Source organism: Leptidea sinapis, chromosome 2 (genome assembly GCF_905404315.1).
Source record: "Leptidea sinapis chromosome 2, ilLepSina1.1, whole genome shotgun sequence".
NCBI classification, from domain to species: Eukaryota; Metazoa; Arthropoda; class Insecta; order Lepidoptera; family Pieridae; genus Leptidea; species Leptidea sinapis.
The window spans coordinates 786,015-801,696 of record NC_066266.1 but is presented as its reverse complement, the minus strand read 5'-3'; the positions used below and the strand labels follow the sequence as shown (position 1 = coordinate 801,696).

Below are 15,682 nucleotides of genomic sequence, written 5' to 3'. Positions count from 1 at the left end.
TCAAATGTTATTTAAAACCGGGGTCAACATAAACTGGTCGGAATAGGATAGATCTAGAACTACTAGATCCGAACCAACCGCGTGTCATACATTGTGCTGTCTAGTTTGCACCGCTCACTGTACATTATTGATCAAAGTACAAAAAGACTATATATTAAACAGATTAAGCATTCAACAGTAGAAACGCGAATGAAGCCCTATCACTCAGCAGGAAAAAAGCAAAGTATGACTGGCGAACACAATAGTTCTAATCTGGACGCGGTGTTACTAGGACTCATTAGGACTAGTCAAATAGTCACCCTCCCCAAATAATAATAATATCATTAACTGTCTATTTGTTGAATAAAACGGAGAAGTTGCGGTGAGTAGTACCACGATGCGTCAATAAGTCCTACGCGGTACCGGTTCACTATTCACATTCAAACAGTTTGAAGTTTGAGTAATTCAAATGCACCATAAAATTTTATTGATATTAAAAAAATTATAATAAAACAACCAACTTCAATAACAACTATTCCAAAACAATATAATATGGACTAAAAAGTGAAAAAATAATATTGCCCAAATAGGGTGAAGTTTCTTATCATTTTTATTACCTTGAAAATATTGTAAAGGAATCATTTATTACAAAGATACCCCACGTCACTGTAGCAGCACTGCTGGATCAGACAGATGGACCATTATCTAAATAATAGTAAGAGTATAAAAACATGGTAATGATTGGTTTACGGAAGTTGAGGTTCATACCGACGTGCGACATTTCTTAGAAAAATAAAACTTTCATCAACATTCGCACCGCTGCTAAGAGCTTTCAAACTAGTTGGAATATATTAATGTAATTGTATTTATGAATTTTTAAAAACAGCTCAAATCTAAAGTCATTAATTAAAATTAAAAAAAACAATCACGGATTGCGGTGGTTTCCCAAACCACTTAGAAACGTGAAGTAGAATGCACCCCACACGCATCCGTTTCTAGTTTCCGATCATTTATGTCGCCGCGGTCAGAGAATTTTGTACATTGCTATGAGATATTCTGACAGCACATACCTTGAACTGCTGACGTCACATTCTCCCACGCAGCATCGTCCTCCATCTTGCGCGCAAGTCTCTCCGCTGCAAAAATATCGCCATATTATTACATATTATAGTGTAGTGATGGAACAATATTTTTATACAACCGCCACCTTTCAAAGCCTCCTTATGAGTTAATTCCCTTAAGTTAAAAATATATTTTCATTTTCCTCTATTAAATCAATTTTATTATTTGTATTTTTATTTAGTAGTTAATTGTTTAAAGTTTAGTTTATTAGTTAATTATATTTAAGTTTGGTTAGTATAGTAATACACACATTAAAAAAGTCTAAGCAACATGTACTAATTTAAATTTTTGGATTGTTTTTCACATTATAACGTTGTATTTTATTTTTAAAATGTTATTTAGGGTGCTATGACGTAAAAATAACAGCTGTTGTCTTTATAAGTTCTTTTAATAACATAAATTAACAATATTAGAATATACTGCAGAAACTAAGGTACGCAACGTATAAGCAACTAAACATTATTTAAAAAAAAAATGAAATTTCTAAAGAAAATAAATTTATTGTGAAAGAATAGGATAACTTAATTCAAAGTACGGCCTCTTCTGCTATTCAGAACTAGTCGGCATCGATAATTCATTGAATTAATGAGAGACATAAACAGTCATCTTGCGGTATTCGCTCGCAATGGAATTGTAGCAAATCCTTCAGCTGTTGGGTTGTTGTCACTCCGTCCAAGTCCTTCAAAACATGTCTCTGGAGCAAGTCCCATGCCTGCTCGATGGGGTTGAGGTCTGGCGATTGTGCAGGCCAGGGCAATACCCGGATGTTCTCCGTTGCCAAGTATTGATTGGTTCGCCGAGCTGTATGTGAACGCGCATTGTCATGCATTAACGTAAAATCGGAGCCAAAGGTTTGTGCAAATGGATGGAAATAAGGTCTGAGAATATCCTCAATTTCATTTTCAGCTTTCATGTTTCCTTTAACAAAAACGTGCTCAGTTCGCCTGTTCTTCAAAATACCCGCCCATACCATAACTTTTGAGCCGCTGTATGGATGAACGTCCTTAATGCATCCGAGCCTTTCAGTATTTCCGGGCCGACGCTACACTCGCACCCTTCTTGTATCAGGCCTAAACCCGAATCCCGACACACCGGAAAACATAATTTTATCCCATTGTTCCTGGGTCCATATTCTGCGTTCTCTACACCATTCATTTCGACGAACGCGATTCCCGTGACGTATCGGTGGGCACCTAATTGGGCGTCGAGCTCGTAGGCCATACTCATGCAGTCGATTTCGGACAGTTTGGGGACTTACATCAAGACCATTTGAATTTTGTAGCCTCAAACTAATCTCTCAAGCGGTTAACATCGGCTGGCGTCTTGCAGTCAGTTGTACGAGGGCGGCACTGAAAATTTCGGGAATTATGGAAGTGACACAACATTACTATTTAAAAATGTATTTATTGCTTTTCGAAGTATTCTCCACGAAATTTGACTCATTTCTCCATACGATGGAACCAATCATTGAAGTAATCATTCCATTCGGAAGTTGGGGTCTCCAAAATGGCCGTTTTGTAGGCGTCCACAGCTTCTTCAGGTGATGAATATCTCTGACCACGCAATTTATTCTTTAATTTAGGGAAAGTATAGAAATCATTAGGGCTTAGGTCGGGGCTGTTCGGCGGATGGTTTAATAATTCTGTTTTCTTGCTCTAAAAACTCTTTTGTTCTGTGCGCGGTGTGCGAACTTGCATTGTCGTGATGGAGGATGATGCGGCGGTTGCAGTGCTCTTTACGGAGTTCAGAAACGACCTGTGGCAAACAAATGCTAGCATACCATTCTGCATTAACTGTTCTTTCTCCCTCAAGAGGAATAGTCGCAACATGGCCGGTTTTGGAGACAAACGTGGCCACCACTTTTTTTGCAACACTCCGTGAACGAACAATTTTTGTTGGCTTTAACTCATTTTCGAACACCCAAACTCGTGGCTGGTTTTTTGTTTCGGGTTCGTACGCATATATCCAGGATTCGTCACCTGATACGATGTTGTATACAGCATTTGAGGATCCTGCCTGGAATCTTCGAGAGTAATTCGAGAGTTCTGACGTTTGACTCATGCCAATGTCTAAAGTTGCCTGATTTTCGCGGTATGTCACATGTCGATCTTCCTCAATCAGCTTACGCACAGCATCAACGTTTTCTTTGTACTGTACAACCGATTTGTACAACCAGCCAGTAAGCCATCAATAACAAAAAAGTATACATACCTATGAACTTTGAGTGAATAAAGACTTAGAAATTAATTAATATAAAAGGTAAATTTGTAATATCATGCATGTTGCTTAGACTTTTTTGATGTTTGTACTTTTAATTCAGGCGAGGTGTTGCCCTCGAGGTTCATGTGTCACGCGGGGAATACAGAAGATCAGCGTTGCAACACACTTGTGTTAAAACACATGCTGAGCTCCTTTTAAACACCACACGATTTTATATTTGTATATTTTTAAGTTGCTTCATTTTGTTATTTGTTTCGTTCTTTCAAATGTTGAAAAGGAAATCTTGAAATTCTTTAGAACTTCTTACCAATAATGAATTCGATTGTTTGGTTAAATTTAACAATATTATTAACACCCAACGTTTCGTCGTCTTTCCATATCAACGATAAGTCTTAGTTGTTACTAAGAATATAATAATAATAAATTCCTCTGATAAGGTCGGGGGACGCAAAGCGAAGCAGAAACTATAATGAGATCAGATTTGACAATGTGAAGGTTGTGTCTGTTTTGTCGTGGAACAGTTTCTTATATCCATAAAAGTTGTTTTCCAAATTTTAACAACCTTATTATGTACAAATTATTTAAGTTTTCTTTAGTGTTAATTCCGCCAATATTTGCTTTTAAAACAATTCGACACGTGTTTCGCCTCTACACGAGGCATCCTCAGGACGTGTTGTCTCGCCAAAATCTGGCACGAGACTCAACAACAACAACAACAACCTTATTATGATATAATGTCACCCATATTTAGTTTGAAAATCACTGCTTCAGATTACAATTAGATGATGGGTTTTGGTAAAAATGACAGACTAAAAATCATTTATAAATTGCCTTAGTTTAAATCCTTCACAGATTTATATTAAGTTGTGTAATACTGACGTGAAAGAGCGATATCATGTACCTTTGTTATAACTATTTTATCAATTTATACTTTATTAATTACTCTTGTGGTCGTTAAATCTAAATCTCCTTAATGTTTTTCCTCCTCCTAACAGTATAAATGTAAGTTATATATATATGGATATGTATGTGTGTACATGTAAATCCTATAGTAAGTTTATTTATTGCCATTTGTCAAGTTATATAAATAAATCTCCTTGTCCTTTAGGTTACCTGGATGAGATCGCTGAATAGCGATAAAGTCGCCTAATAAATATAAAAAAATAAAAGTATATTTGAATATAAAAACAAATGAATATAAATATATTCCTATTATTTTCTAACTGTGCTACCATAAGTTTTATATACAAATTTTATATTTTTTTTTGTGCAATAAAGAGTTTTCATTCATTCATATATACAGTAGCAAACAGATATACTAACCGTTGAGAAAGTTGGTAGTGCCCATGGCCTTCCTCGTCTTCCTGTCGCTCGAGTCTTGACCTGTTACAATTGAGAATATCAGTGACAAAGTAAAAGCACAAGATTCTTGATGACCTAATAGTTTATATTCCTAGAAATACCCAAAAACTTGGATAATTTAACCGTCTAGATAGAGCATTTTGGTTGCATTGCATTACTCAAAATAGAGGTTAACAATCAACCTCAATTTTTTCGTGGTTTTCACAGCTGTCACAGTCTATCTAGACGTACAATTGATCTAAGAATAAAGTTTTTCAAGTTACGAATAGTATTCGTTTACGCATTATCTAAATACCCGGCGAAATACCCGCGTGACGTCATAACATCGTGCGCCTTTATAGTAAAGTGACGTATCCATTTTTTTCCTATTTTGTTTTAAGCAAAGTATGCTATACAAAGTTGTTCAATTACCTACAATGACAATTAAAAAAAAAAATAATCATGATCATTATCGTTGGGAGACTCTTTTGTTAAGTCCAAGCGGCGCGGGCGGATCAACAGACAACGGCTTACATTATTAATACGTATAATTGGTGTGTGGATGTGAATGTTTGTAGGGACTCAAGCGGGGTTTTAACTATCAAAATACATTCAGACTAGTCCTAGTGCACTGCGGACGCTCACACGCTACTTGTATTCTGTAATCACTTAACCCGAGCGCACTGGCACGAAGGCATCATATCCGAGTGTTATTGGACGATGTTCTGTTTGTACAAGTTCCGTATCGTTATTGTGGTATTTTTTCGATCTTATGCATTAAATTGTAAAGAATAAAAACCACTAAGGAACGTATAGTCGTAACTTCTTCTATTTTAATTACGTATACGCATACGCACCGGCGGGCGGGTTGTTGTTGTGTATCCGCTCCATGAAGCGCGAGATCCGGTTGTTGTGATGCTCGCCGTCCAGGCAGCAGCCCTCCTCCACGTAGCGGGCGCACGACCGATGCACTCGGAGCGCACAGTCTACACACACACAGACACCATTTACTAAATACATGGCACCTTCTAATATAGCGACATCTGCTGACGAGGATTCGGTTTACCGAGTTATAATTGCGTTTTAAACACTTGCTCTATGATTAAAAATCAATATATTTTTATATATATTTTTATTCAAAATAGGATGTGATATCACTTATTGTAAGTAAAAACTACCACCCATTCCAAAAGGAATACCTCAGCCCCGAAAAGAATAGGCGCAACAAACTCAGCGGGCTTTTTTTATCGAAAAATATATTTACAGAGTAATATTGTACAAATAATCTTATTATTTAATAGCCCAAGGGCGGTCGGTCCATTCCCAATCTATGGTATCATTAAGAAAGTAATTTATGTTATAGTAGCCTTTACAACACAAACGTTTTTTAACAATAAGATTTAAGTTATTTTGAATAACGTAATACTTATGTTTGGAACATTTTCTGGGATCTTGTTGTAAAAGCATATACATAGCCCCACAAAAGACTAACTACTAACTCGACTTAGCCGAGTAGCAGGCATTATAAGTTTATATCTGTTCCTGGTGTTAACATTATGGTTATGCCAGTTTCTAGCTAATTCACTTATGTGCCTATAAACATACACATGTATACATATATGTCAAGCATATATTGAGAAGTAACAGTCAAGATGTTAATTTCTTTGAATTTTGCTCTCAATGATTCTTTAGGACCTAGGTTATAAATTCATGCAAGATGACCGTTGCTGTTGCTGTTTTATGTATAGTTTTTATGTTTATTTATATATGTATACTGATTATCAGACTATATATAAGGGGATGCTGAAACCCGACCGGCGTACTGAGCGGATATCCAGATTAAAGGCTATTTCAGATCAAATGGATTAAGTGTTAGGCCATGTAACAGTGTGTACTATACCGATTTAAGTATTAAGCTGGAGCTGTGTGAGAAATAGTTTGTGTTTGACCATGTGTCTCTGGAGCGTTGAAAAAAGTGCAAGCTCTGGCGAACACTAGCACAGGCCTACTTACAATATTGGATCACCAAGAGGCTTTAAAGATGATCATGTTACATACCTACACCAATTTATGAATCAAATAACCAGGTTTGGTTTTCATTGACTGTGCAAATAAACAGTATCATGATGCCTGCATGGTCTATAAATCTTGGTATGTTTGTTCAATTTTCCAGTTGCGACTTCATCCAGAGGATCCTTTACAGCTATGTTATAGGCTTTATTTAATTAATACAGCTTACTCACGGTTTATCGGTGTCGCCGTCGAATGGTCCGAATTTATTCTTGAACATAGTATATAAAAGTACTAGAATTTATGTGATTAAATACAATATTAATTTATTGGGCTATCGTACACAAAAATGACAATTTATATTACATTAAAAAGTTTATGTCTCAGAAATATCAATTTTATCCATAATTTCAACGACTGTCTTACGAACGAAACGATCAGGGGGTCTACTCTCTTTCTCCGAAACGAAACTTCGTAAAAGAACGAAATTTAAATGAAGTTTCGATAGTGACCCTACTCTATTTTGTTTACGGACACATCGACGAAGTTCGGAACCATAGACAATATTCGTAAACGAATGGTGAACGATTGAAATTAATGATTTTGATCCGACTAATTCGAAGACTATATCATGCCAACGATGGAAAGTAACTAATTACAACCATAAACTGTATTACACACGTAATGTAAGCATGTCAACTTAGTACTTCAGATTTATTCGTTGAATTCTTTAATAAATTACAATTATTATGCGAATAAATCATCTTTAAAGTGCTTTTTAACTCACCTCGCAATCGCGATATTCAGAACGTTTCAAGTAAATATCAGGTATATACATATCTGTTTTTTTCACTAAAAATATCACCTCTACTATTGAGTAGAAGTAGTAGTAGAAGGTATTGACCTATCTTCCACATTCCATACGATGATGAAGCTATACCTTTTAATTTATATGTCTGAGTGCCTACTTTTAGTTAGCTGTAAGTAAGTTTTCCTGTTATAATTAAATAAAACATAAATTTTGTTCTTTTATTAATAATAAAAATGAAACTTATTACGTCAATAAATAAGAATAACCACTACAGTTAGAAAGGAATAAGTAAGATAAAGTTCGACCTTTATCCTTTCTAACAGTTGTACTAATACAGCACGAGTTCTCGACCTGCCTGTAGAGCTGAGGTGAAGAAGCAGACAGAGGCAACTCGGGAATATCAATACGGATGGTACTTATACATAACTTATGTAAAACACAGCAGGCTATAATTTATTTCAGTTTTCTACAAACTCTAAGTCGGGAATTTCACTAATATTAAATTAATTGCAAGCAGATCCGGTTCCTTCTACGCTCTAAAAGTTCTCCACATAAAGCAGCCTCGATTAAGAGCATTCTTGAAGCCATTTCAAGCAAATTTGGAACAAAATCCACACAAACGGAAATGAAAAGATTTCTTAATCTTTGGTTTCGTCAAGTTTAAAGACGTTAAAATTCCGAACAAAAAAATATGTCATAATCAAGTTTTCGTTTGCAACATAAGTGAATAGAGTAGGTTTAGAAATTCTAAATGTCAAACAATGACGTTCGGGACGAAACTTCGAAACGAATGAAACCGTAGTAGGAAACACCTGAAACTTCAATCGAAACTTCGTATTTCGTTGAATAAGAGTAGACCTAGAGGTCACGTGGCAGGACACGAGTTTAACATTTTAATTATTTGTAGGCGGCTCAACCTAGCTCATTAACTAAATAAGTGATTGTTATTATTAGGCAGGCTATCAACTGTAGATCCTGCAGATAAAGCCACAATTGGAGATTTAAAGTAACATACCTAGACTTATAGTCAATGCGTTTTCAGACGGTTGACTAAACGGAAGCACACGTATAAAGCTTAATTTTCAGAGACGAAGATACTTCAAATTCCACTTCGTCAATTAATAAAAACAAATTTTTCATCCAACTATCTCCACAGGGCAGGCATCTCTTGCCTCCCCTCTACTGCAACGATTATACATTTATGGACGCCCTTAGCTATTAAGATATTCATTCACAATCATTCATCATCTCTACACACCAACAAGACCAAACTTTCTCTGTGTTGTTAATAAACGCGGAATAAAGTTATTCAAAGTTGAAAACTTTTTGTCTTTATCTGACCTTGGTCACTACAGAATTACCCACATAACAAGAAGAAGTAATTTTAAACTTGGAGTAACTTTACACTGCGATTATTAAAAAGACAGTCTGTGTTAAAACAGTTCGGTTGTAAAGTTGACCATGCATTAATTTATCAGTAAAGCGGTATATCATCAGCAAGTTTGACCGCTACCCCAAAAGACAGTGATAAACATAGGTACCTGTGCACACATATGACTGCGGGGCCAAGCCCCATATCGCGTGGTTGCAATGGTGGCAATGCGCTACTGATGTCAGCGCCTGCAGTTGCAGATGATGTCCGCGCACCACGAACTGGGAAACACATCATTACTATACTAAATCGTGCTAGATGCAGACATAATGATGTATATCGATGTCAATTTCTTCCACTCATATTCCTCCTATATTACTACTATTATTTATGTACAGTGTAGTGGCTGACACTAGGCTATATATATTTATATATATATATATATATATATATATTATATTACAGAACGCAAGATTGTTTAAATTATTGGGTGATTGTTTAAATTATTTGACGGATTAATTGATCTAAACAATTTGTTACTTTAAAAATTAAATTTATAACCAACATTTTTGAACGATGCGGGATTCAAATCCGCGAACTCTCGGGTTCGCTCTACTTTGCTAATGATGACTTTGATCGCACGTTACTTTATGTTGAAATGACACGCTATACAAGTAACACCAGTTGAAGAACGTCCTGATGATTAACTTTCAGTCGCTCTGGCTCGCATTTACACTGACCATCCAAATAACGATGAATGTAATTACCTGCCGTTGCTGTTGGTTAATGTTCGTGGTCCAACAACTAAAAACCATAAATAGACATTTATTAGCAACATATCGTGAGGCGTGTCAACTCCTACAGTTGCTTCAGAAAGAAACGCATTTGGATGATAGGCCTGCATGATTCGTGTATACGGCATCACCAGTGCTGTTGTCTGCATAGCAAAGTATGTTGGAGGTGTCCAACGCATCATTGATATGCAAAAGAAACAGTTTAGCCTCGGGGCACTCCAGCGTTCACGGGCTTCGGGTTCGAGCAATAACCGTCAACAAAAACCTGTATCCTTCGCCCAGCGAGAAAGCTGGAGGTCCACTTGCATCGGGAAGCCCAAATGAAGGAAGTTTTGAGAGGAGCGCCTTGTGCCATACACGTGCCTTTATGGCACACGTGCCATGTGCCATTAAGGCCTTCGCTATATCCAGGCCAACTGCCAGACCTTCCCCCTTGCTTTCAATAGCCGGCGCCCATCAATCACATCTAAGCACAGGGTAAAACTTCTGGGATTAATTACACAAATTCAATTTGAAAACAAAATTCATAAACGATGCTAATTATTATTAGGGTTAATCTGTGTAATTAATACCAGAAATGAGAGTTATCACTTTAAAAATAACAAATTGTTTAGATTATGATTATTTTATAGCAATAACAATGACAGTACAATATTGTATATTGTATAAAAGAAAAGAATACTGGGAAAGTTTCTTGCGCAGCTTCATCTCTCTCAGAGCGGAATTTTTTTACGAAGCGGTGGTAGTGTAAGAAATGACATCAAAAAGTATTCGAAAGGAATCAATTTTGAAAAAATAAATGCCTTTTATAAAAAGAAAACTTTTGACATTTCCTTGACCTACACGAATAAAATGATTTTGATTTGATTGAAGGATGGAGGACACCGGTTTTTGTTTAGGTTACTTCTTCTTGCTGGTTTTCCGTGCGAATGTATAACTAATCCCGTAGGAGTGTAGCCAATTTGCGATGTTGTAAGTTTGCAATACTTACCGGTTGCGGGTTTTGTTTTGTGAGCTGCTTGAGACGTTGTTTGTACAATTTGTCGCGTTGAAGGAACGAGGCACGGGAACCGCCCACAGCCGCAGCGACAGAAGCGGGCCTAGAATATAGAATATCATCAAATTTCGCTTCTCACCTTACATAATTAAAAATAAAATACATATATAAATAATATATGACGTATTATTACCGGAATATTCATTTATTTAAATCATAGGTGCGTTCGATGTTTTGATGTCACGCGAGTATGAAATTCGCGACATTTGAAATATTTAAATAATCATCGCACACACGTTTAGACGCGTAATGGTTTGACGGATTTAATTATATTTTTCGTAAACTTGCATGATTTTTTATGGTTTAAATTAATCATTTACATCTTTATAACACAGTATCAGTAATAGGCTTGAAAAAATTTAAATCACATTCAAAGTGAAGTTTAATACATTGAAAAAATGTGAGCCGTTCAATTCACACCATTTTGGGCGTGCTTTTGATGATGTCATATGACATATCTAGTGTTTGTTTCCTTGAGACGCGTTTTAGTTACTTGTTACGAATTTTCAGTTTTAGTTGCTTTATAAATTATGGAGGAAGCTAAAAAACCTTCTTATAAGTATTCTATGGTATCAAAATACAAAATGTCTATTAGATGTTTTCGTAATCTAAGCGATTCGAAAGAACAAAAACGGTGGTGTAAAATGATGAGAAGGGATAATGTATATTCATTATCGTGTTGATTTTTAAATAGATTATATTTAATACATTGTTAAGTATTTCTATGGAGAAGTAAGTTTTGCATTTCTTTTTAGGCAGTAGAGCATTAGTTTTAAAACTAAATTGTTTATGAGAATTTTTCTTGAAAATTAATATAAATTTTTAATATCATATTACTTACATCAAATTATTACCTATTTATGTAATATATACAATAACCAAATTAATATTTAACACTTGAGTGAAGTTTAATAATATAAGTAATAGTACATGTAAACTATAATGACTTAGATGTAAAAAGGAGTTTAGTAGTAATTTTATTGACAAATAGTTATCTTTAGGCTATTTTTAGTTATATTATAAACATTTATCAATTAAAATCTGTGTCAATGACTTAAATATACCATGTATTATAACAATTAGCTTGCAGCTTTCACACGTGTGATCTCTAAACTCGTAAAATCGAGATATGATACAAAGTATCATTTCATCATAAATACATATATTTTCGGTAGATTATCCGATTCTGCATTGACAAGAGCTGTCTCAGTCATCGACCTTGATTTACTACAAATACAGATAGGTCGAGCGGGTCCAGGTCACTCACCGACAGTTGAGACAGAGCGCCGCGGCGACGAGGGCCGCCAGCAGCGCCGAGTGCGTGTCGGGGGAGGTGGCCCCGCCCCCCGCCGCCGCCGCCGCCCCCGCCCCGCCCCGCGCCACTGTACTCAGCCGCTGGCACATTATCCTCTCGACTACCACCACCTCCTGCGGCAAAAAAAAACACTCAGTACAATAATAATCCCTCTGTGAGAAAAAGGGCTGCGTCGTACTTGATACATTGAAAACACATTAAACAATTTGTTATTTTTAAAGTGTTATCCCTCACATCTGGAATAAATTATACAAATTAAATTTGTAACCAATAGTTATGAACGATGCAGGACTCAAACCCGCTACCTCTCAGGTTCCGTTCGAGTGCTCCTACCAACTGGGCCGACAGTTCAATTGGCGCACGGTCCGTAAATCTAAAAATAACAAATCTTTTAGATTTGAAAGAGCGGCATCTCAAGTTAATTTCCTAATATAGAACTATTGAAGTTGCTACCAACTGTAAAATAGATCATGTAGAAGGAGCCACAACCTGAGAAGTGAATATAATATTTCATTATTGACTCAGTTTTCCAAATTTAGCTCCAGATTTTAAATCCAAATATAAGTACAGGTGCAATAGGAACACGCTCGCTCGCACCAACATCCACGTACCTGCGTGTTGTCAACGATACAGCGCTGCAGAGTGACGTCATCCGGTCCATACAGCGTCGCCAGCCCGAGCCTCCTCTTGCCCTGAAACTCATTGAGCTGCCGCGCGAGCTCGTCTTTCGCCTGACGACGCGCCTTCCGGAATACATTACGTAACAACTCCTCCTTCTCGTATTCTGCAAGAATGTTTATACTCACAATTAATTCTTAATTATTTAAAAAAAATATTCGATATTTAAAACGCTTCTAGCTAACAAGATTTATATATTAAACATACCACCTGACAAACTAATGTATTTTGTGTGTTACAATCATTGTAAAATATTCTAATGATTCAAAAGAGTTGCCGTTGAGTTTCTTGTATGTTCTTCTCACGAGCTCTACTTTTTCCCAACATATGATAAATTCAGTAATTTGAAAGTAATATTTATAGTGACGGTTCAAAAGTGTTTAGTTTTAGCCTAATTGAATAAAGTTTTATTTATACATGTATTTGACTTTGAAAGTATATATTATAAAATAAATAATATGCTCATATTAGTTAAGGCATAATCTGACATAGAGGCGTATAACTTCAACGTACAAATGTTCATAAAAAATATACACATTCAATAATTAATAATCATGTATTAATATAACCACTCAAATAAAAAACTCATTAAATGCATAAAATATAAAATATATCTTTACTTCTAATTACGAAGTCAAAGACTCATGTCTTACACATGTAGAATTTTATTTTCTATTACTGGCCACTTGGACAACCATTTAGAAACATTTTAAAAAAGCATAACTCGTTCTTTTTTTTAAATTGGAGAATAACATATCTTTCTTGGCTTTTTCTATTATTATGACAGCAATTCAAAATTTAATCTGAATTTTGTTGTGTTCAAAATGGGCAAAAGTAAAAGTTGTGACGCGTCAACTAGACAAATAATTATTAATTCACACATAGATCATAAATGGGTCTACAGAAGAATAGCTGAGCATTTAAATTGTTCTGTTAAGAAAGTTTTTAAGTCATCAAAGTTAAAGTCAAAAAAAAATCTTTATTCACTGTAACACTTTATAAGTTATTTAGTGCAAGTCAGGATGAAGGATCAATATAAAATAACATATGGAACTGTTGAATATGTTATTAGAAAAACAATAAAAACCAGAGAAGATACGCTAATCGTTCGTGTTGCTAAAAAGACCCAAGTAAAGGATCCAACCAGATTAAAATTAAAGTTTTTCCGTCTGATGACCCGAGAATAATCTCGTCAAGACTGATACGCTGAAGATTAGTGGAAGCTAAATTGCTTGGACAAATCTCTCGAAAGGTACCGACTAACGATCTTACCAAGCAACACCTAAAGAAGCGGTTACTACACGCTAAAAAGTATGTTAATTGGAAGGTCCGAGAATGGAAAAAAGTGTTATTTTCAGATGAAACAAGAATAAATATGGTGGAGTAAGTGAGTATAATACTATAGTCAAGCACGGTCGCGGTAATATTAAAGTTTGGGGGTGTTTTTCCGGATGTGGAGTTGGACCTGTTCGGAAGATTGCAGTTACAATGGATCAATGGCAACTGGACGATGATTTGCCTGTAACCTGGGACTTTCAGCATGACAATGACTCTAAACACACCTCCAATAGCGTCAAATGTTTCCTTAGCGAACAGCGTATATCCGTTTTAGACTGGCCAGCAAATAGTCCGGATTTAAACCCGATAGAAAATCTCTGGTCTATTGTTAAAAAGAAAGTCTCAAACACCACCCAAAACGAATTATATGAAGCATTTGTTGAAGCATCGAATTCAATCCCCCTAGAAAAATGTATGAAATTGATTGAATCAATGTATAAGTGATGTTATTGAAAATAAGAGATACACCACAAAATATTAATTATAACTATTGATAGGCTGTGGGTAGTAGCTGTTTCATTAATAACAATACATATTACTAATACTTAATAAATATTGTTTTTTATGTTTTTTTGATGTTTCTAATTAGTTGACCATTATTGTTCATACCTTAAAACTGATTTAAATATTTGTCCTTAATGTAATATTGAAACTGCACTTGTGTAATGGGAATTATACTGTTTTTATAATAAATTATGAATCATTGAACATATTGTTGTCCTTTTTATTGTTTAATATCAAAATAAAAACGATTGCGGTGAAGTATCTTACATAATGTCAAGTAATGTCGACCGTTGGTAGTATTTCTAATTACACGACCACCACAATTAGAACGATGATTCTGAAGATGCGGATAGCTTACAAGTTTTATCACGTTTTTATACTACATGAAGAAATAACCAGCCTCTTAGTGAAGTTGTATATGTATCAGATTGCGCGTCCGAATGGGGAATTAATAAATTTTTCACACTTGAGTTGTTTTCCTCGAGCGAGGAGCGTATGAGTGAAGAAAGAATGCCATATCAAATATGTAAGGCAAGTGTGTGTAGACAAGTGGGCACCAGGAGAGCTCGTAGAACATTCATCGTTTAAAAGAGTAATGTATGTTGGCGTTCTATTGTCTCTGCTAACACCGACGAGAAAAAGACGTGTGTGTGTGTGTGTGTGTGTGTATTTTCCTCTGAGCATATTGGCGCTTGATAAGAATACGGATAGTGTTCAAAGCACCACCACTTAGGCCGTCACGCAGAGGCGCATTTATGTTCCATTGATTTCTTATAATATGCGCACATAAATTATAATTAATAACTTAGGTTGGAAATGAGTCAATTGCAAAGCAGCAGTGTTAAGAAATCATTTGAAGCCGTTAATCCAAGCTTTATACATGAATATAAATTACCATTCTCGAGGACGTGGTCAATCTCATTCGCCATATTTTCGTCCACGCCGCTTAAATGTAGTACCTGCAAGATATCACATGAAATTGAGTTTTATTTTACTTTATTGCGTACAGCACTTAATTTTATTACTAAATTAATAATAGTTTCAAAAATTATTATTATGTTCACAAAAACAATATTTAGCCCCAAAAGTATCCGGCTCGAAGGACCTAAAATAATGCATTTTTGCAAGTACTTAACTAAGT

At 35.5% G+C, this 15,682-nt stretch overlaps 1 protein-coding gene across 4 annotated transcripts in view; it reads right to left on the bottom strand.

The window, feature by feature from the left end:
* The window catches only part of LOC126972143 (rho guanine nucleotide exchange factor 12), a 284,774-nt gene that overhangs the window by 184,722 nt on the left and 84,370 nt on the right, over positions 1-15,682 (bottom strand). For all 4 annotated transcript variants that reach the window (XM_050818729.1, XM_050818747.1, XM_050818757.1 and 1 more), the window contains 8 exons: positions 15,437-15,500; positions 12,633-12,805; positions 11,974-12,134; positions 10,641-10,749; positions 9,025-9,136; positions 5,520-5,648; positions 4,645-4,704; positions 1,050-1,115 (listed from right to left, as the gene is read on the bottom strand). In XM_050818729.1, coding sequence (XP_050674686.1) covers positions 1,050-1,115; positions 4,645-4,704; positions 5,520-5,648; positions 9,025-9,136; positions 10,641-10,749; positions 11,974-12,134; positions 12,633-12,805; positions 15,437-15,500 — 874 coding nt within the window. The remainder of the gene's footprint in view (positions 1-1,049; positions 1,116-4,644; positions 4,705-5,519; positions 5,649-9,024; positions 9,137-10,640; positions 10,750-11,973; positions 12,135-12,632; positions 12,806-15,436; positions 15,501-15,682) is intronic.